The sequence below is a fragment of the Mercenaria mercenaria genome, chromosome 5 (assembly GCF_021730395.1).
Source record: "Mercenaria mercenaria strain notata chromosome 5, MADL_Memer_1, whole genome shotgun sequence".
Classification (NCBI taxonomy): domain Eukaryota; kingdom Metazoa; phylum Mollusca; class Bivalvia; order Venerida; family Veneridae; genus Mercenaria; species Mercenaria mercenaria.
Genome location: NC_069365.1, coordinates 73893947 through 73920740, shown reverse-complemented (window position 1 = coordinate 73920740; position 26794 = coordinate 73893947). Strand labels below are relative to the sequence as shown.

Sequence of the window (26794 nt, the reverse complement as noted above, 5' to 3'; positions counted from 1 at the left end):
GGCTAAACCGGACACCTTCCTAATACCGACACCTTTGCGATTTTCAGCCATTACTTAAAGACTCGCCACAGAATAACTGTATTTTTTTTTGTATTTCCATGATGGTAATTATACATGCTTTGCACGGAAAACTTGTGAAATACAAATATCTAGCTGCAAGCTGACAGTGATATATGTGTCAGGCCAACACAATGTGTTTAATGTCTGAATATTTTATTGAAGTAATGTGGCAGTATGCGCGTTATTTGATATATCAAGTTGAGTTTAGACCACACTTTATTTCTACAGTGAAATACAGTTATTTATCTAGGGTTTTAAATTTACACTGAAAAGAGATTGACTGAATAAATTGGCAGACGAAGTTGTGAAAATACATTAATTCATGGATGGCCTAAATTGTCCACCTGTCATCTTGTAGTATGGCTGTATTATACCAGTATTATAAGAATGATTTTCACGATGTTTATGTGGGAGGAAAAGGTAGGTCACTAGGTCGTGGTGGGTCTTGGGCCCTCCTTGAATTAACGTGTTTTCACAACCTCATCTGCAAACTTATTCAGTCATTCTCTTCTCAGTATAGTTTTATAAACATAGAATTATAACTATCTTACACTGTAGAAACAAAGTGTGGTATAAACTCACCTGAATACATTGAGTATTGTGCATACTACTACATTAATTTAAGAACATATTTAGACATTAAACACATTGTCTTGGCCTTATATATGTCACTGTCAATTTGTAACTAGATACTTGTTATTTCTCATTTTCTTCATGTAAAGCATGTATAATTACCATCATGGAAATACAAAAGAATACAGTTATTTTGTGGTGCGTCTTTAATTTCTGAGCTAATTCACCTCAAACAGGGATTGCTTTTTCATTCGATGCTTTTGTATTGTAACTGTCTGTCAAATAATTGCCGTTTTCTGAAATCTACAACTTGAACTATTTCAGTTTATCAAAATACCTTCAACTTAATTATTCTCGACACTTGAAAGGCCAGATAAATTATTTTAAAATTTTACCCTAATACAGAGTACAATTATGAAGGCTCAACTTTTAATAACAAACCAAATAGTATGTGTTCTTTTAATGATGCTCTGGTCTTTCCAGCTAAGGTTATATACTCCAGTGGTTACAAAATGCAGCTGGCTTTTATAGCGATTTGCATGAGTTAATTACAAATAATGTGATATGAAAGTGTACAAATTGTATATTACAAAAAAGTAAATTTCAATATTTTACACCCAACTGGTGTCTTTTCACCCAAAGCTGCATTAGTGTTTTACGCATATAAGCTGCGAGTAGAAGTTCAAATTGTGTGTGTTGCAAATATTGAGCGTAACGCTACTAAAAGTAAGAACTTTACATAAAACTCGCCATTTTGTTTCAGAAATACATGCGAAACTGGTAGAAGTAGAAATAATTTAATTCTAATTCATTAACAAATCATTAATATACATATCGACACACAATAAAACTTACATCTCTTACAAGATAGCAAAGCTATAAACAATAAACGCGAAAAAAGTTTGAAAGAATGACCTGATATACTTTTATAATACTAGATTATTAACAGTGCATTTGCGACAAGAATGGATCCAGACCAGCCTGGGCATCCTCGCAGTCTGGTCAGGATCCATTCTGTTCGCTTTCAACCCCTATTGCAATAAGAGAAACCGTTAAGGTGGTCTGGATCCATGCAGGTCGCAAATGCACTATGTTGGTTTTCTCATGGCGTGGCTCATTTATGAAATCTGTCTCTAATTAAACAAAAAAGGACAAACTTTTCATCAGTCAGAGAGATAAAATAGACTTATTATGGATTCCTTCTGAAAACAATCGTCTTGTCCATCTCAATGTCCCGAGAACATCGTGCATCACATACCAATGCCTAAAACGCATCGCTACGGGAAACCCATGGTATTAATAGCCAAATTCATTTGGATATTTCTGTCAATTAAATTCTAATTGCTATATATAAAGTTAATCAAATTGTGTCAAAGAGGACATCCAATTAAAGCATCTGATACATAATTGCACAGTTTCTTCATGTTCGCCTCTTCTTTCAAATAGAAATGTCCTCCGTCGAACATGGTGATAGAAAATGGTCCCGTGGATATATCTTTCCAAGCTGAAAAGAAACAAAACACTTATTACTTCTTTAAAAGGATGCAAATCACGTTGATAGAGGTACCGAGTAAATCAAGTTAACGTCAAGTTATTTACAGTGAGATCATGTTTTCTGAATGCAGGGTGTCTATTTACATCTACTCTTGTAATCTATATATGTACCTTAAGCCTTGCTTAACGTACGGTAAGGCTTATGACGTAGCTAGTGTTGTTATACGCTTTAATGCATCGCGTAGCGATTGTAATCGCTATGGGTTCAGTTCCGTATGCATAGTGTTATGTATAAAGTAATAAGCAGCTTAACTGTTTGTATCTATGATAGATTATTTGTCTGTAGAAATATACGTACATTACACAAGTTATATTTATATGCTCCATGTAGTATTGCAAGTTCAAATTATCATATGTGTAGTTTACCCTATTAACACTGCAATACTGTACACTAGTAGTATATACTTTGTATTTCAATGCAGACTTACTACATCCTTTTGCCCGTATCTGCAGGTTACGATTATTTATCATCTTAAAGGATATTATACGTGCGTGTTAAATACTGTAATGTAACTCGCATTTCATCAACTCAGTTCGTGCCGTTTCAAATTGATTAATGACAATGTATGCTTCATTAATAGTACATTAATGCCAGTTTAGAGCCAGTGCTAATGTTAGATTGCAATGCAGTTCTTTAGTTCATCCTCTTTGTTTAAGATATTAACGAACATACTTTGTTTCTCTTTGCAATAATCAATAACATTTATATGTATTTTTTATGTTTTTGTGTGTGAGTGTAACTATGTGTATGCTTGTGTATATATGTGTGTGTGTATGCGTGCGCGTGCGTGCGTACGTGTGCGTGTTCTCTGAATGTGTCACGTGGTATTTGTTAATACATCTGTTTGTAACAAGGTACTTCATGTATACGTTACAAGAAACAAACTTTGAATCTTGTTTATACCCCATCGATCTCGTTTATCTTATGGAGCATCAGCCGAGGTTCACGCTTACTGCTTTAAGTAAAATGTGCATTTATTTTGCATGTTTGTAGATCATCCTTACGGTATGTAAGAGGTGTATTTACTTTCTATGTCAGAAAGAGAAACATTGACATCTTAGGTCGAGGTTCTTTTATAAGAGCATTTACCTGGAGCTCACGCTTTCTGTACTTACTGAAGTAAGATGCACATTTACCATGTAAATCACGAGTATTCTCAAAAAGAGGAAGACTTTTCACATCAGATTACATTTTACTTTTGATTATTTACCTATATATATTCTGTCAAAAATACATGCCGTGAATATGAACAGGCAGAAAAAAAATCCGTATTGCACCTTTTGTATTGTATGTTGCCGAACTACTTTCATTTAATATGCATGACCTGACACAGTTCTATATATAGCGCACATAAAAACTTCACTCAGTTCTATTTTAACATCTAATATAATTACTAGTCCACGGTATTGAGTAGGAAGCCCCATAAGGGATCCAGATAGCTTACCGAAGGTCGGCAGCTACATCCAGATGCCATCCGAGATGCTCTAAGGGCACATGGGGTCTTAAGCCACCATTATGTTTATATCATATAAAAGACGTAAACTTACCTTGTAGATCGTGTTCGCTATCGTCCTTACCGTCAAATACATCAACAGTACAGCTGAATACACGTCTTTCTGGCGGCGATTTTGTGCTGCAATATAAATACACGTGTAACATGTATTTTCATGAAGTAAAATCTTAGTCTTACAAAACTATTTTTCTGCTATTCTAAAAGCTGTAAGATTTGTTTAAAACAGTTAAATGTTTACTAGCACATTTTGTAATTTTATTCGTTTAAAAAAATTGACAGTCGGTATTTACTTCAGATGTTTCTTTGAAACTATAGAACTATCACTGAGTGTGAGTTTTACCCCTAAAACACTTAATACAAGGAATGTTAACAGACGTCGTCTTGATAAGGTAATATTATTGCAATTTTGTAAAGATCCTTCCAGACCTCCAACGTCTGATACAGTCTCTGACCTCCTCACGTCGTCATAGTTGACGTCGTTATTATATAGAAAAAATGCGGTTAAATAAGACACGAATTATTGACCATCAACAGTGACTGCGAACTTGACCCTGGACCTACTTGCCTCTGTTGTGCGTGTCATGATTTCATCGTTGCTTTTTAAGGTAAACATCATCGGGTAGTTATTTTTAAAAAAAAAACATTCAACGATTTTGGATATAGGCCTCTTGAAAGGAATAACTGACGGACGGACGACAGATACTTACTATCGGTTTGGGAGAAAACCAACATAGTGCATCTGCGACCAGCATGAATCCGGACCAGCTTGCGCATCCACGCAGCCTGGTCAGTCGGATCCATGTTCGTTAACGGGTTTTCTAAATCCAATAGGCTTTGAAAGCGAACAGTCTGGATCTATGCTGGTCGCAAATGCACTATGTTGGTTTTCTCATGGTGCGGCTCAAATGTGTAAAATTTACCTTATCTGTGGAAGCAGTTCGTAGTCTGCTCTCAGAGGTGGTAAAAACAACGACATGAGCTCTCGATTTTCTATGATATCTGTAGGCGTACCTCCTGTAAAAATATTAGTGCACATTAACAGCTTCAAGTAGACAACATTTTTCAAAATGTATGACCCCGAACTGACAGAAATTTACAATGTAAAGATATCCCTACCAAACTCGTTTTCGGTAATAAATTCAAAACCGCTCGAGATTTTTGTGTACTCAATCGTTTGATTATAAAATATAAATTTACGATTTTCACATCGCTTCATATGAAAAAAGATTACGATGGCAAGAATTCATCAAAATAATGGGTTAAATATTTACATTGTTGGATATATGTATCAATGACATACTTAGAATACTATGAACTTTTCGTTTTACTTGTTTATACTAAATTAGTTTAAACGTACAGCAAGTGTAATCATAACATACAGTAAAACAAAATTTGTGTCTGACGCAAGGCTCTCGGAAAGGGCCGTCATTTATAATATAAAACCAATGTTGTTTATACAAAGATAAATATATTTTTCTTTCCACTCAAATTGTATGATGCATGTAAATATCACAAAATGTACAAAGTTATTATTTGAGCCACACCATGTGAAAACCAACATAGTGCAACAAAGTACCCAATTTGAACGTTTCGCCGAAAAGTATTAGTTATAACGGTACCAGTTATACCAAACTGAACGAAAGTAGAGCCAGTCTATGTATTTATCGAACAACCCTCGTATATATTTAAAAAAAAAACTAGAGGAAGGTACCTACCAAAGTGTTTGAGCAGTCCAATGAATTCCTCGTCAGTATAACCTTTCACATTAACTGTTGACTGTTTTCTTTTCTCAGACTAAAAATATAAAAACACGTCCTAAATGGACAAATACCTGTAAAAATCATAGTGCTAGAAACTTTTACACAGAAGAATGATCCTTATAAAATAGACGAGATTTTAGCAAGCATAAAAAAATCTTTGATGTTATTAAAATAGAATAAAAGTATCTGTTCTTCGTCAAACACTGAATGAAAAGGAGCAGTAGTACTGTTTTTCTTTCAAAGGTAAACTTTTTACGGAGGGACCAAATTATGTTACTCGCGCATCGCACTCGCATCGCACTAACCTATTCGTACAGAATTGCAAAATGAGCATATCAGTATACAGTTAGAAAGATTTTGCATTAACCACTTTTGTGCTAAACGTAATTAGAATATAAGGAGGAACATATAAATTCTCAATTAAGCATTTTAGTACGCATGCAGTCTAATACTTAAGACAGTTAAAAGTGACATTGGTCAAACTTACATGTGGTGCTGAAGCCCCAGACAGAAAAATGTGCACAGGCTCCATATTATACTTTGACTTGAGGTGACATGCCGCTTCATACGTCAGCAAGGCTCCTAAACTGTGTCCCCATAGGGCAAATGGTTTTCCCTTGCAAGATACGCTAATAGCAGCAGTGATGTCATCCAGTAAGTGTTCTACCATTTCATATACTGGTTCACTGAACCGTGCCTCCCTTCCGGCTAGACAAACTCCGTGAACTGTCAAAAATACCGTAACCATTAATTTCATCAAGTGATTTTTGTGTACATCGATTTCAACTTAGACAGGGTTACCTGTCACAAAAAAGTCTCATTTTTGTCAAAGGTAGGTAGCCACCAACCGTTGACTTCTATCATGACAGGTTACATAACACGTTTTATATTTAATTTACATATTAATCAATGAAAATAAATTTGTGAGATGATGATCAAAAGCGCTGAGCATGGAAACTCAGGTACTGTAGACAAATTGCAATTTAGATATTGCATCAGATAAAATAATCGTTTAGCACTTGATAAACAAGCAAATGACACGCATTATGTCTAAATTGTAATTCTTGTAAAATAAGGCGCCCTTGTCACTTCAGCAACTGCTTAGATCAACGAAGCAAATCGTACACAGCATTGTGTTTCTAAATTGTAATTTCTTGTAAAAACTAAGGCGGCCATTTTGTCACTTTCAGCTATACCTTGGCTTAGCCTACAACTTGGACCGTGTGGCAAATGATGCAAACTTGGGCGCTGACACCGCAAATATCCACTTGGCTTTGTAGATATAAGCGGTTGAAATTGTCTACTATTGTAACTAACATGGTAGGTCTTCAATATTTTTCATAGATACTGGATTAGGTTAATGTGATAAAGGCGGTACATTGTACCAATTTACTCTAACCTTCTATAGTCTCGGGTAGGAACTTTCCCCAGTTGGAGTAGAAATTAGCTCCCCCGCCAGCCCATGGAAAGCAATATAGTTTCACACTGGCGTCTGGGCGTGGATACCGGCAACTCAGGCATCTCGACTTGTCCGACATATTGCTGGAATCAAAGAAACAATAATCAGACAGTTTTCTTGTTGAAATCACGTGGTATCACTGTGATCAATAGGTCAAACAAATGAACACTAGATGCCATATTTTCACGATATGGTGTTTAGTGTGTAAGATACTTTAATTTTACATGTAAAACAACAAAATTTTCGTCTTATTTCATGTTTAGTTGCGAAAATATCAGATACATTGTATACTGATTTAATTTACTGAACTGTGTAATAAAAATATATTCCAATACGGAACTTCCTATTATTTTCATTAAAACGCGTTAATATTGACGCCATGTCTACATATTATTTGGTGCCATTTAGGCACAAAAAAGAGTGCTACGATATTTTTTCTTTATATAAAAGACATTCCTTAGAATCATATTCACATAACCAGAATTAATTATTTACCGCGCAGATAACTCACTAGACGTCTACCTAGTCTGAACTTATTCCGTGGGACGTGTTTTGATATCATCATGACGTCAATGGCGCTATACGTGCGCGTACATATTTCAACCACTGTTTACATGAAAGACAGATAAGAATAGAAATACTACATAGTAAAACCATGTTTTAATATATTTTAAGACTCGGTTATACGCTGCGTAGAATAACTCACTCGGGCTAAGCCCTCGTTAAATCATTCGCAGGCGTATAGCCTCTTCGTCGTGTCTAAATATAATAAAACATGGTTCTACTATTTCTTAAATGCATAACCGATATGATTAAAGGCTCCTCGAATACAATAAGAGCATTTTTCAAACTTAATTGCTATTCTGTTCCTCACTCGAATACTACTTTTATGTCCAAGAGTTGCTAACGTCAAAATTTGTTTTCACTATTATTTCATTACGTCATTTGTTTTTGTTCCCAATAAAACAACTTTAACAACCTTTTGTGTGATTTATTGATACAGTTTCTAATCTCCTTCGTACGGAATCCTGTTGGGGCCATTTATGATGTCGCCGTCGCGTTTGTGGGGTCGACACACGACAACGCGAAGTGACATAGCGACATTATGAAGTGACACCCGACAATCGCAAACGACGGCGACAATCCCAAACGACAATGTCAAACGACGCTCGACAACGCGAAGCGACATTTTCCAAATGTCGTATCGTATGTCGCGTGTCGTGGGTTTGGGTGAGGGTTTGAATTATTTGAAGTTAAAGCAAAACATGGATATTTTACGTACGGAAAAGTACGGAAATACAGTTTTTTATCTTACCTTTTCACCGGTAGACGGGCGACATGCGATACGACATTATGAAAATGTCGCTTCGTATTGTCGAGTGTCACTTCGCGTGTCGTGTATCGATTGGAATTGTCGCGCGTCGACCCTCACCCAAACCCGCGACACGCGACATACGATACGACATTTGGAAAATGTCGCTTCGCGTTGACGAGCGTCGTTTGTGATTACTGTAAAATCATTTAATCTCGTGGGCATGAAATTTCGTGGTTTTGGTCAAAACGGCAATTTCGTGGGGATATGAATTCGTGGATTTCAACTTTTGAACATAAAATGAATGCCAATTTTACTTGTTCGTTGGGATTAGATTCCGTGGATTGACTCAACCACGAAATCAACGAAAATTAGTCCCCCACGAAATTTAATGATTTCACAGTATCGCATGTCGTTTGATAGTCACTGTCGCGTTTGCAGGGTCGACACACGACAACGCGAAGTGACATCGCAACATTACGAAGTGACATAGCGACAATGCGATACGACGCTCGGCAACGCGATATATCGTGTTTTTGAAAGGCGGCATTTTAAAGTGGATTTCGCGACACTGTCGTTTGGGATTGTCGCCGTCGTTTGCGATTGTCGGGTGTCACTTCGTAATTTCGCTGTGTCACTTCGCGTTGTCGTGTGCCGACCCCACAAACGCGACGGCGACATTATAAATGGCCCAAACAGGATTCCGTACCTTCGGTCAATCAAATTTATTGTATAAGTCAGCATTATACTCAAATAACATTCTGTAGGTGAGTCCCTTTAAAAATGAAAGTATATATTACTATATTAATTTACGATAGCATAATATTACAGACACCTAATGAAAACGAAACTAGGTGCGTTCTTATTGTAATCATAGAAACCGCCCAGATTGGAATATATTTCGTATTCATACTTTAAACACCAAAACAAGCAAAAAATAAGAGGAAGAGTAAATGAAGTGCGGAAAGAAAGTTTACTTTAAAAGTTATTTATAGCTAGGATGTCATATAAGTCTAGTTTAGGCATGCTTGTTACATAAATTAGTTAAATCCCATGTAAATTTATAAAGATAACTATGATAATAGTATGTTAAAAAGAAATTCAAAAGAATTTTCCCTACCTTTCAGCGAAAATACGTTTTCGAGTTACCTAATGTCTTCCCGAAATGAAAGCGAAACCTGTTTCAATACACGTATAGTAATATACACATATATTAATATACATATATTACTTCATACGGCGCTTTTATTACATGACAGTATGCAAAAGTGAATAATTAATTACACTGGATGTCATATATGTTTATCAACATAATGAACACAATCATGTCATAAATCCTTTTTTCAAATATAAAGGTGGAATGTTGATATTGAATTTACTTCTTGTATACTCAACTTACAAACGGAAGAGCTTTCGAACCGGAACATTAACTGATAAGAGCTTTTATCTTAAAGCTGGTAATAACCTGCTTTTAAACCGACCGTCTATCAGGGGTGTAGTGTTGTTAAAAATTATATAAAGGCATACTTACAAAGAAAAACGCGTGTTAATGTAATTGATAATTTATGCATTATGATCCAAGATGTTTTTCGGCGAATGCCGTATTATGAACGAATTCGTGACCAGATAATTTATCAAAACGAACGATTTATGCAACACTCTGCCTGATTGGACGTGAGTGTCTATATGTTTCACTCTGCTGATTGTGCTACGCTGTGTGAAATGTAGACAAAGCATTTATGCTAAATGACGCTGTTCACAGTTTTAAAGCTAAGTTTCGCTCAGTATATTTAGCAAGAATATTGATATATCTAAAAATGATAAGTAAGTTTAATAAATATGATAAAAACCTGTTCAAATACCAACAGATATCAATTTACAGAAAGAGCTGAATACGGTCTGCGTATCACATGAATAAAGGTGTGATTAGAGTCTTCTATGTAGAGAAGTGCCTTCCAGACCGTGCTGTAATTATTTGTCGTAGAATAAACGAAACAAATTGCACATCTAGGAAACCTTTGTGAAAATTTTAAAGCCTTTAAAAGGTTAAAAAGGTTTCTTATTTTTAGTAATTTTGTTATTAAGTAAAATGTGTACATGCCCTTTTTATTTCTATATAGAAAATCTGACCGCTATCGATTAGTGGCCGGAGGAATATTCTTCGGTATGAGAACCATTTTGTTGGGTCGCACCGACATTATAGGTCATATGGCGACTTTCCAACTTTAATGGTGGAGGAAGACCCAATGTGCCTCTCCGTGCATTATTTCACCACGAGCGGTGTGTGTTTCGGGGAGGGGGGGGGGGGGGGGGGGCAAGTGATTTGAAGTCAGCGACCTTAACCACACACTCGGCCTCGGAGGTCACAGTTGTGGAGAATAACGAAGCATATCTTGCGGTTGTTCAGGACCCATATTCATCAACATTTCAAACTGAAGAATTTGACTTAGTATCCCTAGGTTAATATTTGTTGATTTTAATGAAATTTGTTTGAAGACATGACTTACTACGTCAAGCAAGGGCTTTCTTAACACTAATATATAGGGGTATCCTTCACAAGAATGTAAAGGCTAGAAAGACGACCTGTGAACGAATTACAGGTGAATGTTTGCGAAGGGTGAGCAAAATTTGATTGGTAAGACTTTTAAAGGTAAAATATGCATTATTTGCCCTGTATAAGATAAAAAGACATTATGACCCGCTGTACATATTGTGCATAGTGTTACTTTAAGAATGCTGAACTCAATTCAATACATGCTACACTGAGAATCGGCTGGGTTTAGAAAATTGTGTGCAGAACTTTATTTATTTATTAAAATTATTAAAATTTATTTTTTAAGTCTGTAGTGTATGCTTTGTACTTAATCTGTAACATAATAATACATTACCATGTATCGACGACGCAAGGTTTTCAGATTGCCTATTCCACTCCCCCATGTTTGTCTTTCTATCAAAATAACATTTTTTTTCCAGCTGGAAACTTTGGTATTTTAGCCCATCGTGACAAATGTCACCAGAACAATTGCGACAACCCTGTTTGTTAACGATTCTCAGCAAGTTCATATCTCAAGTATTACTCATTAAAACTAAATGAAAATTCATAGATGTTTTCCTTCATGATAATACAAGATGAATGACCTAGGCTCTATAACTCTTTTTCATTCATTTTGAGTGAAATTATGATCAATTTTGAACTAAGCCAATTTTTCTACAATCATCAGCAAGTTAGTATCTCAGTAACTACAAGTAGCAATTAAATACAATTTCGCATACATTTTCCCATACTATGTAATACCAACTGAATGACATAGGTCTCATAGCTCTTGCTTTCATTTGGATGAAATTATGCCACTTCTCCATATTTCATACAAATTAAATGTCAATCTTCTGTTTCTTTTGTCTTTCTTGAATATATATGTGAAGTGGAAGGAGGGATATAGAAAAGCTGTTCGTCATATACCTGTGAGTCGGTTATCCTGTCTGCCCACCTCACCTTACACCCCACTCACCCAAAGGATATCTAAATCTAGTTCCTTATGTTTCTTGATTATGTCTCTTAGTACCCCTCCCCCGCCCGCCCCCGCTCCCACCCCATATCCTCCCACATCCTTTACCCAATCACCTAAAAACCACACACATAAACATTTCTACAACCTGTGTAACTGTAGTATTTTCATTTTAGTCGCGATACCTACAGGTCATTGACATCGAATCACACAGCTTTCACCACAGTAGGTTCGAAACTCCATTTTGGCGGAATGTCAGTTTTTCTAATTCAAGTGCCCACCCATGTTCGAACATGATAATGTCCCAAGGGGTACACAGGCTTAAACAATGGTATCAAGAAGAACCATATGGCCTTAATAGTTAAAAGGTGTGTCTTAAACTTCATCCGAATAAATGGATAAATATATGAGCCGCACCATAAGAAAACCAACATAGTGCATTTTGCGACCAGCATGGATCCAGACCAGCCTGCGCACCCGTGCAGTCAGGATCCCAAGAGCATCTCAGACTTTTGCATTGACAGTAAATCGGGTCACCACTAGACCACGAGGTCACCTACAAATATCGGGGAAGGGGTATGTATTTTTTTTTCGACACTAAACACAAATTTCTATTTCTAGAAATGTTGCAAATGAATACAATATTTGATTTTCAGAGGATATTTAATGTTAAGCATGACCTTTCAGTTTTTGCATTTTGCCTCCAACAAAGTTACATACATTATATATAATTTACTAAATAGAGCAAAATGAACATTACACTCTTAACAAAAACTTTCATGTACTTCGCTGAAATTACTCCTCTTGCGGTATTCAGTATTATTGATATCAAAATGGTGACATACGGTTTTAAATTTTATTTCCGAATCTGAGAATGATAACAAAATTAATTGTAAAATATGATATAATATTCCAATGATAGTAGAAATAAAAATTGTAGATTTTACTTAAGGTCAAATCTTTATATAATATGTAGATTTTTTACAAAATCTTCAATGAAATTCCATCATAATACTCAGCAGGTTTGTATAGTAAAACTTAAATCAAATTCTATTGTCAAAATTGTTTATTGTTTATGCAGAAGAACTCCACTGAAGGAATTTCGCCTGTGCTGGTTTTCAAAAATTTGAACTGAGCCCGAAGTAAGGATGCACTTGACTTTAACACCCTGTCCTGCATTAATCGTAGCAAGCGCGTTCACTGAGCTACAACCGCCTGAACTGTCCCATTGTGTACTCAAGGCTACGATTTCATCATCTCGGACAATAGCATATACAATATAGTTATCAGGATGGGTACACATGTGAGCACTAAATTGGTATAGGCCTTTCACTGGTGCGGTAAACACGCCTGTTTTTGGATTATATCCGGTCCCTTCGTTAAGCGGGTTGACTTTGAATACAAGGACTTGATTTACACTTGGGCTTTTATCATCGGGGTTGTATGCGCTAAATGCTACCAGTGGAACCCGGACTCTCTCTGAAAATAGATACGATTTCTTTATGTAAGACTACGTTTTTGGGTAGTCAAAAGTATAAATAGAGTTTGCATTTTTGACCAAATATAAATCAGACAGATACTAAAACGTTTAATTAGACAGTGATGACCACGAGCCATCTGTTGTAACGAAATTCATAAACATTTAGTAGAACCGAATTTCCAACAAAAAGAAATAGATAAATTAGTGAACAATTATTTTTTAAATAAACAAGCTATTGTCCTTTCAAAACGATATACCTTCAAGTATAGCGAGTTCGGCGGTCTTGTTTTCCATTGTCACCGAGAAGTTTTCCATTTTTGCCGAGACGTTTTCTATTTTCGCCAAAATGGTATCAGGAAATCCTTCGGACCTTCGGTTCTGCTCTTCTTCGAGGCGTGAAACACTGTCTTGTGTTTTATATAATTGTTTCTCCATCTGTTCTAAACTGAATTCTATTCTCACCATTTTCTCTAACAACCGTTCTTCCAATGGAATTTTGGAGCATTCGCATTCCGAATTATAAGCCAAGGAATAGTGGATAGCCGTAACAGCTAACACAAACTGCGCAAAAGTAAATTGTGTAATTTCCATTCTTTTGACAGCGTGAAACTAGTTTGCTTACTGGTATGAATAAGTTAGCAAATATCTAGATTAAATATCACTGTAGTTCGTGACTACCTTTACTGTCAACCAATCGGTATTGTACCGGCAATCACATGAGAAACAACACCCCATACTGCAAAACCTCCACCAGAATACTCTTTCATTGTCCACTAAAATACTCTTCCTAAATTTACACTTTAGCTAAGACTATACCAGTTGAATTTATATGGACCTGCGTTATAAGATAAAGCGAGTACATCGTGTCATTTCATCATAAAGATCTAACTTAAATGCAAAACAATATACGCATGTACTCAACGCATAGGTCGAAAGCATAACAAAAATAGAAATAACAAAGGGCCCGACGAAAAAGGTCCGAGCCGCTCAGTGCCAGTACCATCCATGGAGTCCTCCGCCTATTCCCTTAGGCATAGCCTGGGATTCAGGAGTTGATTTTTTTTTTTTTTTTTTGCTTTTTCATAGCATAGACGCTGTTCATGTATCATTCTCAACCATCAGACTCAGAGGTTCGTCAAAATCCCAAGACGAACTTGGGAACTATGATAGACCTCTGGTATGTGAGAATGTTCGTATATATGAGCGTGTCGTTGTTGTGACTGGTCTAGTATCAATAATAGTGTCTACTTGCCAAACAGAAGCACACGAAAAAACAACAGACTGGAACCTAGGCTAAGTTATGCCAGGGACATATATAGATGTAATACATGATTCCTGGTTAGGCACAATCAAAGAGGAAAGCGTACTGTCCAAATGTAAATTGGCTGAACATCAAAAACACGCGTTGTGTCTTTCTTTTTTCGAATTGTCTTCTATATATATTCGATGCATATAAATCAATGGATTCGGCAGTGTCAAGTTTGTCTGATTTATCTATTTATTATTTCAAATTGAATTTTACTTGTGTATAGATAAATGCGGATTCAAATTAGATGCTTTTCATTTATGCCATGAAAGGAATTTCAACCACTGTGCCAGCCTTCTTAGATATTAACTTAAAGCTACTCACATGCCAGCCTAAGAGCATATAGTGTCCTCATGAATGACCAAACATTTTACCAACGTTGGCGTTCTATAACTATTCCAAAGTAGTTTCCACGAAAAAATATTTTGTGACTCAACTGTCCCTTATCTCAGTGTGAGTTACCAATTAAAGTTCAATAATATTTTTAATTTTATGTCAAAATAGATAGAACAGTTATCTAAATAGTTACGTATGGTCCTTTCACAAGTTCCAATACCAGAAGAAAGTTATATCTTACCACATAGCTAGGAAATTTTGTCATTTTCTTTCACTGAACTGAAGGCCAATCGCTAAGAACAATTTTTATATTGCAGTAGAATAGTCTCTTTTATTTTATGTTTATCGGTGGTTTATCGAAATATAACGGTGAATTATATCCTGATAAACTCACTGGCCACTCAGTGAAAATTATCAAATCTGATACCCGGATTAACGTCAAAAAGTTTACCGAGCGTACTGAAAGCCGGAAACAATATGACGATGACGTCGTTAAAATGACGTCATCTTTGCGATGCTTCCTGATAAAATTTCCCGCAAATTTCGACATTTTATTGAAATAAACACAACAAAAGTAGAGTTTTAGATATAAAATAAACAGAAAAATTGTTGGTATCGATGTAATATCACGGTAATTTCACTCGTGAACACCAAAAGTTGTTATTTTCACTCGTGGCTGCGCCACTCGTGAAAATATCACTTTTGGTGCCCACTCGGTGAAATTATAACGTGATATTACACCGAAATCAACAATTATCCTCTATACAATCTGCTGTTAGCAACCACCGGTGTTGCACCCTGTAGGCAATACAGGCCCGGGCCTACACTATTCCAGCAAAACTTGGGTGAGAGCTTGGGAGGTTGAGCAAATATACCTCCGAAAGGCGATAGAGACTCTGTATGTATACGTAGTAGAAGTCCTATTCTGGCCCATTAACTACGGGTTTGCGCGTAGGGAATTTAGTCCCTTTTCTATACGGCACATTTAAACCCGTTTAGTGTCTCTGTACGTATTTCATTGTCATTAATGGCGTTCCAGTCAGGTATTGTTTTTAAAAAGAAACTATTTTTATATACTTCAGTTTTGGCAAGTTCAACTTTATAGCACTGAGACTTATTTGTTTGGAATTTGGTCACAATATTGCTGGTTTTAAAATCGTCAAATGTTTTCACTTTGATTTGTCTTTTGGCTGGAATTTTTGGAAGGAACTCGTCAGCATTGATTGCTGGTACCATACCCCTAGCGATCTTGAATAGCATTATAAGTCGTTTTTCTTTCCTCTACATTGAAGAGGTGGTAAACCAAGTTCATTAAGCATTTCAGTTACACAACCATCGTGTCGAGATTTATAAACATTTTTAATAAACCTAGCTGCTTGTCGTTGAATTTTTTCAAGATTAGTAATTTCACTTTGTTTATAAGGGTCCCATACAATAGCCGCATATTCGAGCGTTGACCTAATTAATGCAATATATGCTAATCTTTTACTATCCCTAGGAGCATGCTTCAAGTTTCTTTTTAAGAACCCAAGGGTTGAGTTTGCTTTCTTAGAAATGTTTCTTATATGGGTACATCACTGTAAGTCATTTGACATAGTAATTCCTAGATACGGGTTTGTTTCAACCTCTTTCAGAATTGTATTGTCAAGTTGATAGAAAAATGAAGAGCGTGATTTTACACATTAGTATATAGCACTTTTTAGCATTAAAACGCATTCCCCAATCTTTTGCCCAGTTCTCTAGGTTGGATAGATCGTTCTGTAGGATTCGATGATCACTTTGGTTTCTTATTGGTCTATACAGTAAGCAATCGTCTGCAAATAAACATACTTGTGATTTTACTACACCTGGTAGGTCATTTGTGTGACAAGAACATTAAAGGTCTCAGCACAGTGCCCTGAGGAACACCTGATAAGACATCTACTTCTTTGGAATGTTCTCCTTCTACAAGTACCTTCATTTTTCTTTCCTTCAAGAATGATCCTAACCATTTATGAATGTTTTCAGTGATTCCATATGATTCAATTTTGTGTAAAAGTTTTTTTATGTGGGACTGTGTCGAACGCCTTTGGGAAGTCTAATATGGTTTTGTCCATTTGTATGCTACGATCGACGCTTTTCATTAGGTCCTGCATGGTGACTAAAAGTTGTGTTTCTGTGGAATACCCAGAACGAAAACCATGATTTAGATTTGTCAAGATGTTATTCCTTTCTAGATGACTCAGGATGAATTTACGAAGTATTTGCTTGAGTAATTTACACGGCACTGATGTTAAGCTTACCGGGTGGTAGTTTTCTGCTTGATGACGGTCACCTTTTTTGAAGAGTGCCGATATATTTGCATTTCGCCAATTCTGAGGTAATGCTCTGTATCCACTGATAATTGAAAAAATCCACTAAGAGCTGGTGCTAGTTCTTCTGCACATTTTTAGTACAATGTTTTTTATAATATCATCTAGCCCAATGGCTTTCTTTGGGTCAATTTTACTTAATAATTTTTGAACCCCTTTTTGTTCTATTTTCAACTGAGAGATGTCAGGGTATTTCTTATCTTTTCTTTGGGTGAGTGTATCATTTTCTGATTCTACAGTGAAAACTGATTTGAACTGATCTATCAATATGTCCGCTTTTGATTCTGAGTCTGTAAATAAATTCCCGGCTTGTCTTTTTAGTGGCGCTACTCCTACTTGTTTCTTCGACTTGATGTAAATCCAGAAAGGTTTAGAGTTTGTTTTTTTTCAAACCCATCTTTAATAACATTGTTAATATGGTTCCACTCTGCATGACGCATTTCTTTTTTCAGGTGTTTTGAGAATTGTCTGTATTTATCCCATTTGCCTGTTTTTTTTTTGCTTTAGTATAGTCTATATTTCCTTTTAAGTTGTTTCTTAATGTTTCTATCTAACCAAGGTACTGACTTTTTTGAACGTGACATTTTTGAGGGTACATTCTTACCTACTGGTGCAAATATTTTCGACTTAAATATATTCCAAATGTTTTCAATACTTGGTGCAGACTTCAACTATCCGATTATTTCACATGATATCTTACAACAGTGACTTTTAATATTTTCCCAGTTTGCTTTTCACCATGGCGTGATCTGAAATGCCAGGGGCGTTAACACTAGATTTCATGAGTGTTGGATTTGAAGTGAACACTAAGTCGAGTAGATTTTCATCACGAGTTGGTTCGTTGTGAATGTGAACTAGACCAAGATCACTGGATAAGTCTATAAGGTGTTGTTGCACATCTGCATGAGTCCTGGGCGTTTTTACACTTTTTAGTGTCAAGATGTCCCAATCAATATCTGGACAGTTAAAATCCACACACAGTACCAAATTCTTGGGGTTTTCAACATTTAAACGTTTGATTGATTCTTCTAACTTGTTTAGATCATTTAAATTCCGTTTGGGCATATAAAAAGAACCCACATACAAGTCTTTTCTACCACGTCTTTTCAAATCATTTTTGCTTTATAAGTGTGTATTGATCGTATTTATATAAAGATATAAAATAAATTAAATTTAGATATAAAAGAAAAAAATACGGCTTATTTTCGTAATTTTTTTTGTTTTCGCGAAAATAACCTTATTTTTGCACTTTAGGCCTACCCCATTTAACGTCCATTTTTGAAAGTAGATGTGGGGAGCATGTCTGAAACCCCTCTCAAAATCTTCTCATTTTTCTTATTTTTGGATATCACAGATAGGCCTAATGGATATTAGATTACACTTTCTTGTCATGGAAACGCATACACTTCATGTTTCCGTTATGTAAATTTGTAGAGATCCGAAGAGGAAAGGAGGCAGTAAACAGTTTTCTGAGCTTCTCGGCCTAGAGTCGCCTACCTAACTTTCAAAACCTCACACAAAAGTCTGTAACCACACACCTGAAATAAAGATATTGCAACATTAACATCACTGTATGTCTATCGTTACAAACCATCTGCAATACATCTCTAATATCTAGTTTTCTGTTTACAAGACCTGAATTTTGTGCTCTCCCGGTCGCGGAAACTGATGACGAAAAAAGCTAAATTTGCCAATTTTTCAATCGCTGCAGAAAATTCCCTGAAAATGATAGCCCCAATTGCTACACTGTTCCATACTCCAGTAACACTGTAAAATCTGAAAATAAGCTGAAATATATGGGCCATCCGTACCGTTTTTTCACTATTCCACTTTTTCTGAGGCCCCTGCTAAAATGACAACCCCACTTTAAGCCAGCTCAGAGGAAGCATGTATACGCTCCTGCAAGTCATTACGTCATACTATCAAGATCAAGGCTACTCAACTGATTTTCTTTAAATAAGTGAAACTCAATTCTAGCCGCTGAAACTTCAATTCTAGCAATTATTATTATTTACAAGTTCAAATATGCACTTCATTCCGTAAATTCCCTCTTATTTGTAAATTTCACCCCGGCCAATTCGACACTAACAGCTGAAAACTGTTTACTGCCTCCAAACAAAACGGTGTTTCGTAAGCGAAGTATTTGCTTGTATTTAATCATTTTTCTTAACATTTAAACTGTTCTTAAGCTAAAAAATGTTATTAATACATTTATATTAAGGATATATTCCCATAACAAAGATAATTACATACTGTCATTTCATTATTTTCTCGTACACAGATTGTATATGAATTGCCTGGGTTTTGGACACAGCCCTATTCGGACAAGGCTAATTTGTATTTATTATATAATAATAAACGTCGCTGTTCTGTTTGAAGAACTGTTCAAGCGGAAGAACTGGTCAAGTGAAGACAGTTTTCAAGGTTGTATCAACGACCATGAGTCGTATTTTCATATGGCACCAAACCTCTAGATCTCTATCTGAAGTCTGGAGAGCCAGTCACTGTGTGACTGTATCAGGTGTAATTCTTACTGGGATTAGGCTTTATGATCTGCCTGAATGTAGGACAAAATTCTCCCCTTAATCCCCTGGCCAAACACCCCTTCACAAATTTTATCCAGGACAGATAAAATCCTCCCCTATATCCCCTGGGCAAACTCCACAATTTATCCAGGACGGACAAAATTCTCCCCTACCTTATGGAAATATTATAGTTTGCCGCAAACACTTGCTGCGATCATGCCGCGAATATTAGGAGAATATGCAGCGAACACTTTTGATACAATTGGTATAATTGTTCGTGGGATGTTCATTTGGTGTTCACTTTTCAAATGCAAATTAGTTTTGCCGTGAATAAGTTGTAGCGAACTTACCACGAACAAGTAGCTGTGAACTTCCCATGAACAAGTTGCTGCGATCATCCCGCGAAATAGTTGCTGCGATCATCCCGCAAAATTAGTTGCTGCAAACATGCCGCGAACTAGCTGAAAACCATCACTACAGAAATTGTGTACAAAAAAGCATGAACAGAAAAAGTGCAAAAACAAATAAATTAATAGGAATCAGGGATATAAATTTATTAAATAAACTTGAGCACTGAGGTTTAACAAGTTCAAATTGTCAATGTCTGAACTTTTTCTTATCATTTTTGGCGCATTTTGACTTTTAATGACAAAATATGTTTGAATTTTAACTGTTATTTGTCATTTAAATAACAATGTCTGAGTGCATGTACTCATTTCATTCCAATGTTTTTCTTCACACTGCTTATAAGTTATATGTATCACTACAAATCTGTCATAGTTTACATGTTAATTATCAAACTTATGAAGCTTAGAAATTGTCAAAATAAGTTTTATATTTCTTTTTAGATAATCTGATTCAGCTCTGCAAAAGTTCAAGCATATCTATTTCATTTTCAAAATTCCTTATATTTATTGAGATATATGAGTAAAGATATTAAACATGAATTTTCTGACTTACCACAAAAAAGAATATATTCCTATCAACCTCTAAGAATCACGTATGAAAACTGTCTGTAATGCACACAGATTTCCTTCTAAACATGTCCAGAATATCTGGTTGTAATTAACTTATCAGACTCGTACTGCGACCTTACAGATAATGTTACAAATTAATTGATCTACAATTACCTGCTCTTATAAAAGATCTTCATTAACAGATTACCAAAAGATTATAATCTTCTAAGTTCTTCTCACTAACATGCCGCGATCATTGGTCTTCCTGCGAATATCCCGCAAACTAGTATCAAATCAATCGCGGCATGATCGCGGTAGCAGTGAATATCCCCGCGAATACTTCCTGCGAATAGGTATGTTCGCGGAATGTTTGCAGCTTTTTGACCAGTTCGTAAGGGCTCCATCCCCCAGCCAAACCTCGATCTTCCCTACAGAATTTATCGAGGACAGAGAAAATCCACCCCCTCCCTCTTCATTTATCAAATAAAGAAGGTTTAGCAGAAAATAAAACAGTGCGGTTTTATGATAACACTATCATTATTGATTTTTAAATGGAATGAAGTGAAAATAGGTTAAACTTTAAGAAAATAAAAGTGGGATGGGATTTTGTCCACATTTTAGGTCACCTGAGCATGAAGTGCTCAAGGTGAAGTATTGTGGCCGGTCATTGTCCGGCATCCCTCAATATTTGCCTTATGAACACTCTATAGGCCACAGTTGTGACCCAATCCTTATGAAACTTGGTCAGAATGTTTTTCTTGATGATCTCTAGGTCAGGTGTAAATCTGGGTCATCTGCATTCAAAAACTAGGTCACCCGGTCAAATCAAAGGAAAAGCTTGTGAACACTAGAGGCCACAGTTGTGACCCTATCTTCATGAAACTTGGTCTAAATGATGATCTTGATGATCTTTAGCCCAGGTACGAATCTGTATCACCTCGGTTCAAAAACTAGGTCACATGTTAAAATCAAAGAAAAACCTTGTGCATGCAATGAGGGTTGCATTTTTCATTTGATGTGCATGAAACTTGGTCAGAATGTTTGATTGCATGAAATCTCGAATGAATTTTTATCTGAGTTATGTGGGTTTAAAAACTGGGTCCTCAGGTCAAACCAAAGAATAAGCTTGTTTACACCCTAGGGTGCACTTCTATTATTTTATCTTCAGAAAACTTGGTCAGAATCTTTGTAAAATCATGAGGTCTTGGATTATTTCAAATCTCAAGTCACATGGGGTCAGAATGTAGGTCACTAGGTAAAATCAAACACTCTAGAGGCCACTTTTTTGCTCCAATCTTACCGAAACTTTGTCAGAATATTTGTTTTCATGAAATGAACAAGTTCGAATATGGGTGGTCAAATCAAAGGAAATGCTTGTTTACACTCAAGAGGCCATGTTTTTTGGTCCAATCTTAATGAAAATTGGTCAGAGTACTTGTCTCCATGAAATCACTAGATAAAACATGTTTACACTGTTATGGTTTGTTACTCAGGAGAGTGACTTAGGGCCATCTTGGCCCGCTTGTTTCAAATTGATTGGAGGGGTGTTGTTTTTGGAGATTTTCTCTGTATTCCAATTTGCCTTGATTTGATTTTTTTTATCGCAGAATGAGAAGTATGAGTTTATTCTATCAGTTTAAAGGTGATTTTCAACTTTTTATACCTTATTTTGATCTATACTAGCTTCCAAATATCCACTAAAATTATAGCATTCTATGTAAAGTATAATTATGTAATATTTTGGATATCAGTTATAACAAATGAAAACAAAAATTATACCAATTGCTTACATCCTCTCTATATATCACTACTAAAATGATCATACTGGCTGCCATATCACATTATTTTGATGAGACTTCAATAGGTGAGAGGAAAATATTTATTTAAATCTATAGATAGTTTATATGTAGTTTTTAACACAACCTATGATTTTAACTCGTCTCAAAATTGCTGGCAGTTAAGTCTTCTTCATGCAGCATGTACCATTGTTTTAGTATTGTACTTGGATTTATTGATTGGAAAAGGCATTATTATGAAATACATAGGTTGCTGAAGGAAAAATATATCAGTTCATCAACGGTCTTCAAGTTTCCACCATCTGTTACAAGTAATTTATAGTATATATATAATCATAAATTTCATAAGATAATTCCATTGAAGCAGATGTACTGTTTTTGATGTATATGCTATGAAACTGCATGTTTGTTTAGACAATTTCTTCCTTTTAGGTAGACAAGACCTTAAATGCACATAGGACTCTTCAAACTAAACAATGGGTGTTCTTGTAAAAATTTGTCAAAGGTTGTCAAGAAGTTTAGCTGCCTCAACTCCACAGTGCACATATAGAATGATTTCAAGTTTAAATGGAAGTGTTGACAGATATAATGGTGTGACTGTTTCAGTGAAGGACAACATTTCGCCAACAATGAATATTCAAGATTTTCAAAATTTGCTAAAAGGTATTTATATTGAAGTGTCTGAGGCCTAAAAAAAATTGTTTATTTCCGGTATCCCGACCTACTCTTAAATGTTTTTATAGCCTTGGAGAAATTTGTTTTCAGCTTTTTAGCTCACATGTCACAAAGTGACAAGGTGAGCTTTTGTGATCACGCAGCGCCAGTCGTGCATCCGTGCGTCCGTAAACTTTTGCTTGTGACCACTCTAGAGGTCACATTTTTCATGGGATCTTAATGAAAGTTGGTCAGAATGTTCATCTTGATGATATCTAGGTCAGGTTCGAAAGTGGGTTACGTGCGGTCCAAAACTAGGTCAGTAGATCTAAAAATAGAAAAAACTTGTGACCTCTCTAGAGGCCATACTTTTCAATGGATCTTCATGAAAGTTAGTCAGAATGTTCACCTTGATGATATCAAGGTGAAGTTCGAAACTGGGTCATGTGCCTTCAAAAACTAGGTCAGTAGGTCAAATAATAAAAAAAACTTGTGACCTCTCTAGAGGCCATATTTTTCATGGGATCTGTATGAAAGTTGGTCTGAATGTTTATCTTAATGATATCTAGGTCAAGTTCAAAACTGGATCAACTGCAGTCAAAAACTAGGTCAGTAGGTCTAAAAATAGAAAAACCTTGTGACCTCTGTAGAGGCCATACTTTTGAATGGAACTTCATGAAAATTGGTCAGAATGTTCAACTTGATGATATCTAGGTCAAATCCAAAATTGGGTCACATGCCGTCAATAACTAGGTCAGTAGGTCAGATAATAGAAAAACCTTGTGACTTCTTTAGAGGCCATACTTTTGAATGGATCTTCATGAAAATTGGTCAGAATGTTCATCTTGATGATATCTAGGTCAAGTTTGAAATTGGGTCATGTGCCGTCAATAACAAGGTCAGTAGGTCAAATAATAAAAAAAACTTGTAACCTCTCTAGAGGCCATATTTTTCATGGGATCTGTATGAAAGTTGGTCTGAATGTTCATCTTGATGATATCTAGATCAAGTTTGAAACTGGGTCAACTGTGGTCAAAAACAAGGCCAGTAGGTCTAAAAATAGAAAAACCTTTTGACCTCTCTAGAGGCCATATTTTTCAATGGATCTTCATGAAAATTGGTCTGAATGTTCACCTTGATGATATCTAGATAAAGTTTGAAACTGGGTCACGTGCAATCAAAAACTAGGTCAGTAGGTATAAAAATAGAAAAACCTTGTGACCTCTCTAGAGGCCATATTTTTTATGGGATCTGTATGAAAATTGGTGAGAATGTTCACCTTGATGATATCTAGGTCAGATTTAAAACTGGGTCACATGCCTTCAAAAACTAGGTCATTAGGTCAAATAATAGAAAAACCTTCTGACCTCTCTAGAGGTCATATTTTTCAGTGGATCTTCATGAAAATTGGTCAGAATTTTTATCTTGATGATATCTAGGTCAAGTTCAAAACTGGGTCACGTGAGCTCAAAAACTAGGTCACTATGTCAAATGATAGAAAAAACGACGTCATACTCAGTTCAAAACTGGGTCATGTGGGGTCAGGTGAGCCATTCAGGACCATCATGGTCCTCTTGTTTTGCTTTAAACATGGTCAGTGATGTTAGAAATCAACTTGCTGATGCTCTAAAGGCATAACCCACTTATTTGTATTTATTTATCAACACAAAAACGAAAAATATATAATTTCATAAAAGTTCCACTTAATAAAAAAATATATATATATAAAAAATAATTTACGGACCAACCCTAAATTTTTTTGAGCTCGTTACTGAAAACAAACATTTTTTTTGTTTAGCCTAATAGCAACACATTGTGAAGTCATTTATGGATAGATAGGTACTGTGTGGGGATTCTTTTTACGGTCAGACTTGGAGGATTTTACCAAGAAGTTGGTTATATTAAAGAAACATTCAATATATATTGATAAAAAATCTGAAGGCAAATGGATATATAAAACTATTTGGATGCAAATTATATTACTATATATGAGGGGTATTCAATAAATACCCGGAAAAGTGCTGTCATTTCTTCATATATGATCAAAAATCAGTGAAACTGTTACATAATGTAGATTAGGGAATTCTTAGTTGATATGTCAAAATCATATTTTCTCAGGACTATTAGTAAGTAAATGCTTGTTCTCATACCAACATCATGCGATGTCATCCATCCCAATTTCATGTCTTTTTTCTATTTTGCATATATGCTAAAGCATTACTCGCCATTTACCTATTTTTCAAGCTACATTTTCCTAGATCAGGTGAATATTAACGTGAAATGTAAGCATCAGGCTAGTAAAGTTAAATTAATGTGACCACTGATACTCTTGGTAGGCATATTTCCTTTGTCATCGCTTGGAAATCAGTGTTGAATGGGGACATGAGGTAACATCTTGTGTTTCGAATAAAAAAGATTGAGGAAAAAGACAAAAACTATGCTACAAAGATTTGAGAGTAAATGCCTTAAAGAAAACAACATTTTATAAACTTGTGGTACTGGAGGTTTAAAAGAGGTCAGGAGAGAATTGCCGACGAATCGGCGGTCCAAACATGAAAAGACAATAATGTCCGGTCACATTTTGAAAATTAAAGAGCTCCTTGATACGGATTGGTGTATTACAGTTCAATGTCCCATTTCATCAGCACGATAGTAATATTATATGAACAGTATCAATTTGTTCGTAAGAAGGTGTAGGAAAGTGTTTTCATTACAAGGATCATATAACCACTAATCACAAGTTGCACTGATTCATTGTGTGTGATATGACGGTCATAATTATGTTAGGCCGTTTTAGAGGTAGTGGCGTTGCCATAGATATGATAAATAAATAATGTGCATGTTCTTTTATCTGTTATTAAAATATTCACATTTAATATGTTCTTTTCAATGATACATTAAAATTTTAGCAAAATAGGACCAAAAATAAAGATATTAGAGCATATTGCCAGGTATTTTTAGCTCGTCTATTCATAGAATAGTAGAGCTATTGGACTCGTCTGTACGTCGGCGTCCCAATTTTGTTAAGGTTTTGTATGTAAGCTGGTATCTCAGTAACTACTTGTGGGAATGGATTGAAACTTCACACTTCTATTCACTGTGATAAACTGACTTACATTGCACAGGTTGCATAACTCTATTTTGCTTTTTAGCTCACCAGAGCCAAAGGCTCAGGGTGAGCTATTAGATGGGTCACCTTCCGGCGTCCGTCGTCCGTCCTTGAACTTTTTACTTTAAATGACATCTTCTCATAAACCGCTAGGCCAATTTCATCCAAACTTCACAGGAATGTTCCTTGGGTGAAGCTCTGCAAAAATTGTTCAAAGAATTGAATTCCATGCAGAACTCTGGTTGCCATGGCAACCGAAAGGAAAAACTTTAAAAATCTTCTTCTCAAAAACCAGAAGCCCTAGAGCTTAGATATTTGGTGTGAAGCATTGCCTAGTGGACTTCTACCAAGTTTATTCAAATCATAACCCCGGGGTCACTTGATTTTACATAGGAAAATCTTAAAAAATCTTCTTCTCAAAAACCAGAAGCCCTAGAGCTTAGATATTTGACATGTAACATTGCCTAATGGACCTCTACTAAAGTTGTTCAAATCATGACCCCAGGGTCAAAATTGACCCCGCCCCCGGGGTCACTTGATTTT

The 26794-nt window shown here is 35.8% G+C and overlaps 3 protein-coding genes across 9 annotated transcripts in view; 1 reads left to right on the top strand and 2 right to left on the bottom strand.

Annotated features, from left to right (window-relative positions):
* Nucleotides 1-1414: 1414 nt before the first annotated feature.
* LOC123557628 (S-acyl fatty acid synthase thioesterase, medium chain-like) lies at nt 1415-9852 on the bottom strand. Of its 3 annotated transcripts, XM_053543973.1 has the most exons (8): nt 9764-9852; nt 9353-9410; nt 6861-7003; nt 5949-6187; nt 5417-5495; nt 4622-4715; nt 3736-3821; nt 1415-2137 (listed from the first exon to the last, which is right to left on the bottom strand). In XM_053543973.1, exons 3-8 carry the CDS (start codon nt 6997-6999, stop codon nt 2004-2006), a joined length of 771 nt encoding a protein of 256 aa, XP_053399948.1. In that variant the 5' UTR covers nt 7000-7003; nt 9353-9410; nt 9764-9852; the 3' UTR covers nt 1415-2003. The 3 variants fall into 3 exon arrangements, with proteins under 3 accessions (XP_053399948.1, XP_053399949.1, XP_045205154.2); XM_053543974.1 differs by lacking the exon at nt 9353-9410 and having other exon boundaries at nt 9764-9787; XM_045349219.2 differs by lacking the exon at nt 9764-9852 and having other exon boundaries at nt 9353-9647.
* Nucleotides 9853-12784: 2932 nt separating this feature from the next.
* Nucleotides 12785-13937, bottom strand: LOC123559133 (EMILIN-2-like). Its single transcript, XM_045350952.2, has 2 exons — nt 13476-13937; nt 12785-13217 (listed from the first exon to the last, which is right to left on the bottom strand). The coding sequence occupies exons 1-2, from the start codon at nt 13807-13809 to the stop codon at nt 12805-12807; spliced, it is 747 nt and encodes a 248-aa protein (XP_045206887.2). The 5' UTR covers nt 13810-13937; the 3' UTR covers nt 12785-12804.
* Nucleotides 13938-18660: 4723 nt separating this feature from the next.
* LOC123557626 (nucleoside diphosphate-linked moiety X motif 6-like) overlaps nt 18661-26794 on the top strand; it is a 66513-nt gene continuing 58379 nt past the window's right edge. For 2 of the 5 annotated variants that reach the window (XR_006687680.2, XM_053543972.1), the window contains exons 1-2: nt 19305-19341; nt 22921-23151. Coding sequence is in view for 4 of the 5 variants with exons in the window: in XM_053543972.1 (XP_053399947.1) it covers nt 22965-23151 (187 nt within the window). In the remaining variant the exon portion in view is untranslated. Of the gene's footprint in view, nt 19351-22920; nt 23152-26794 lie in introns of all 5 variants that reach the window. The other 3 variants (XM_045349217.2, XM_045349218.2, XM_053543971.1) reach the window with 3 other exon arrangements.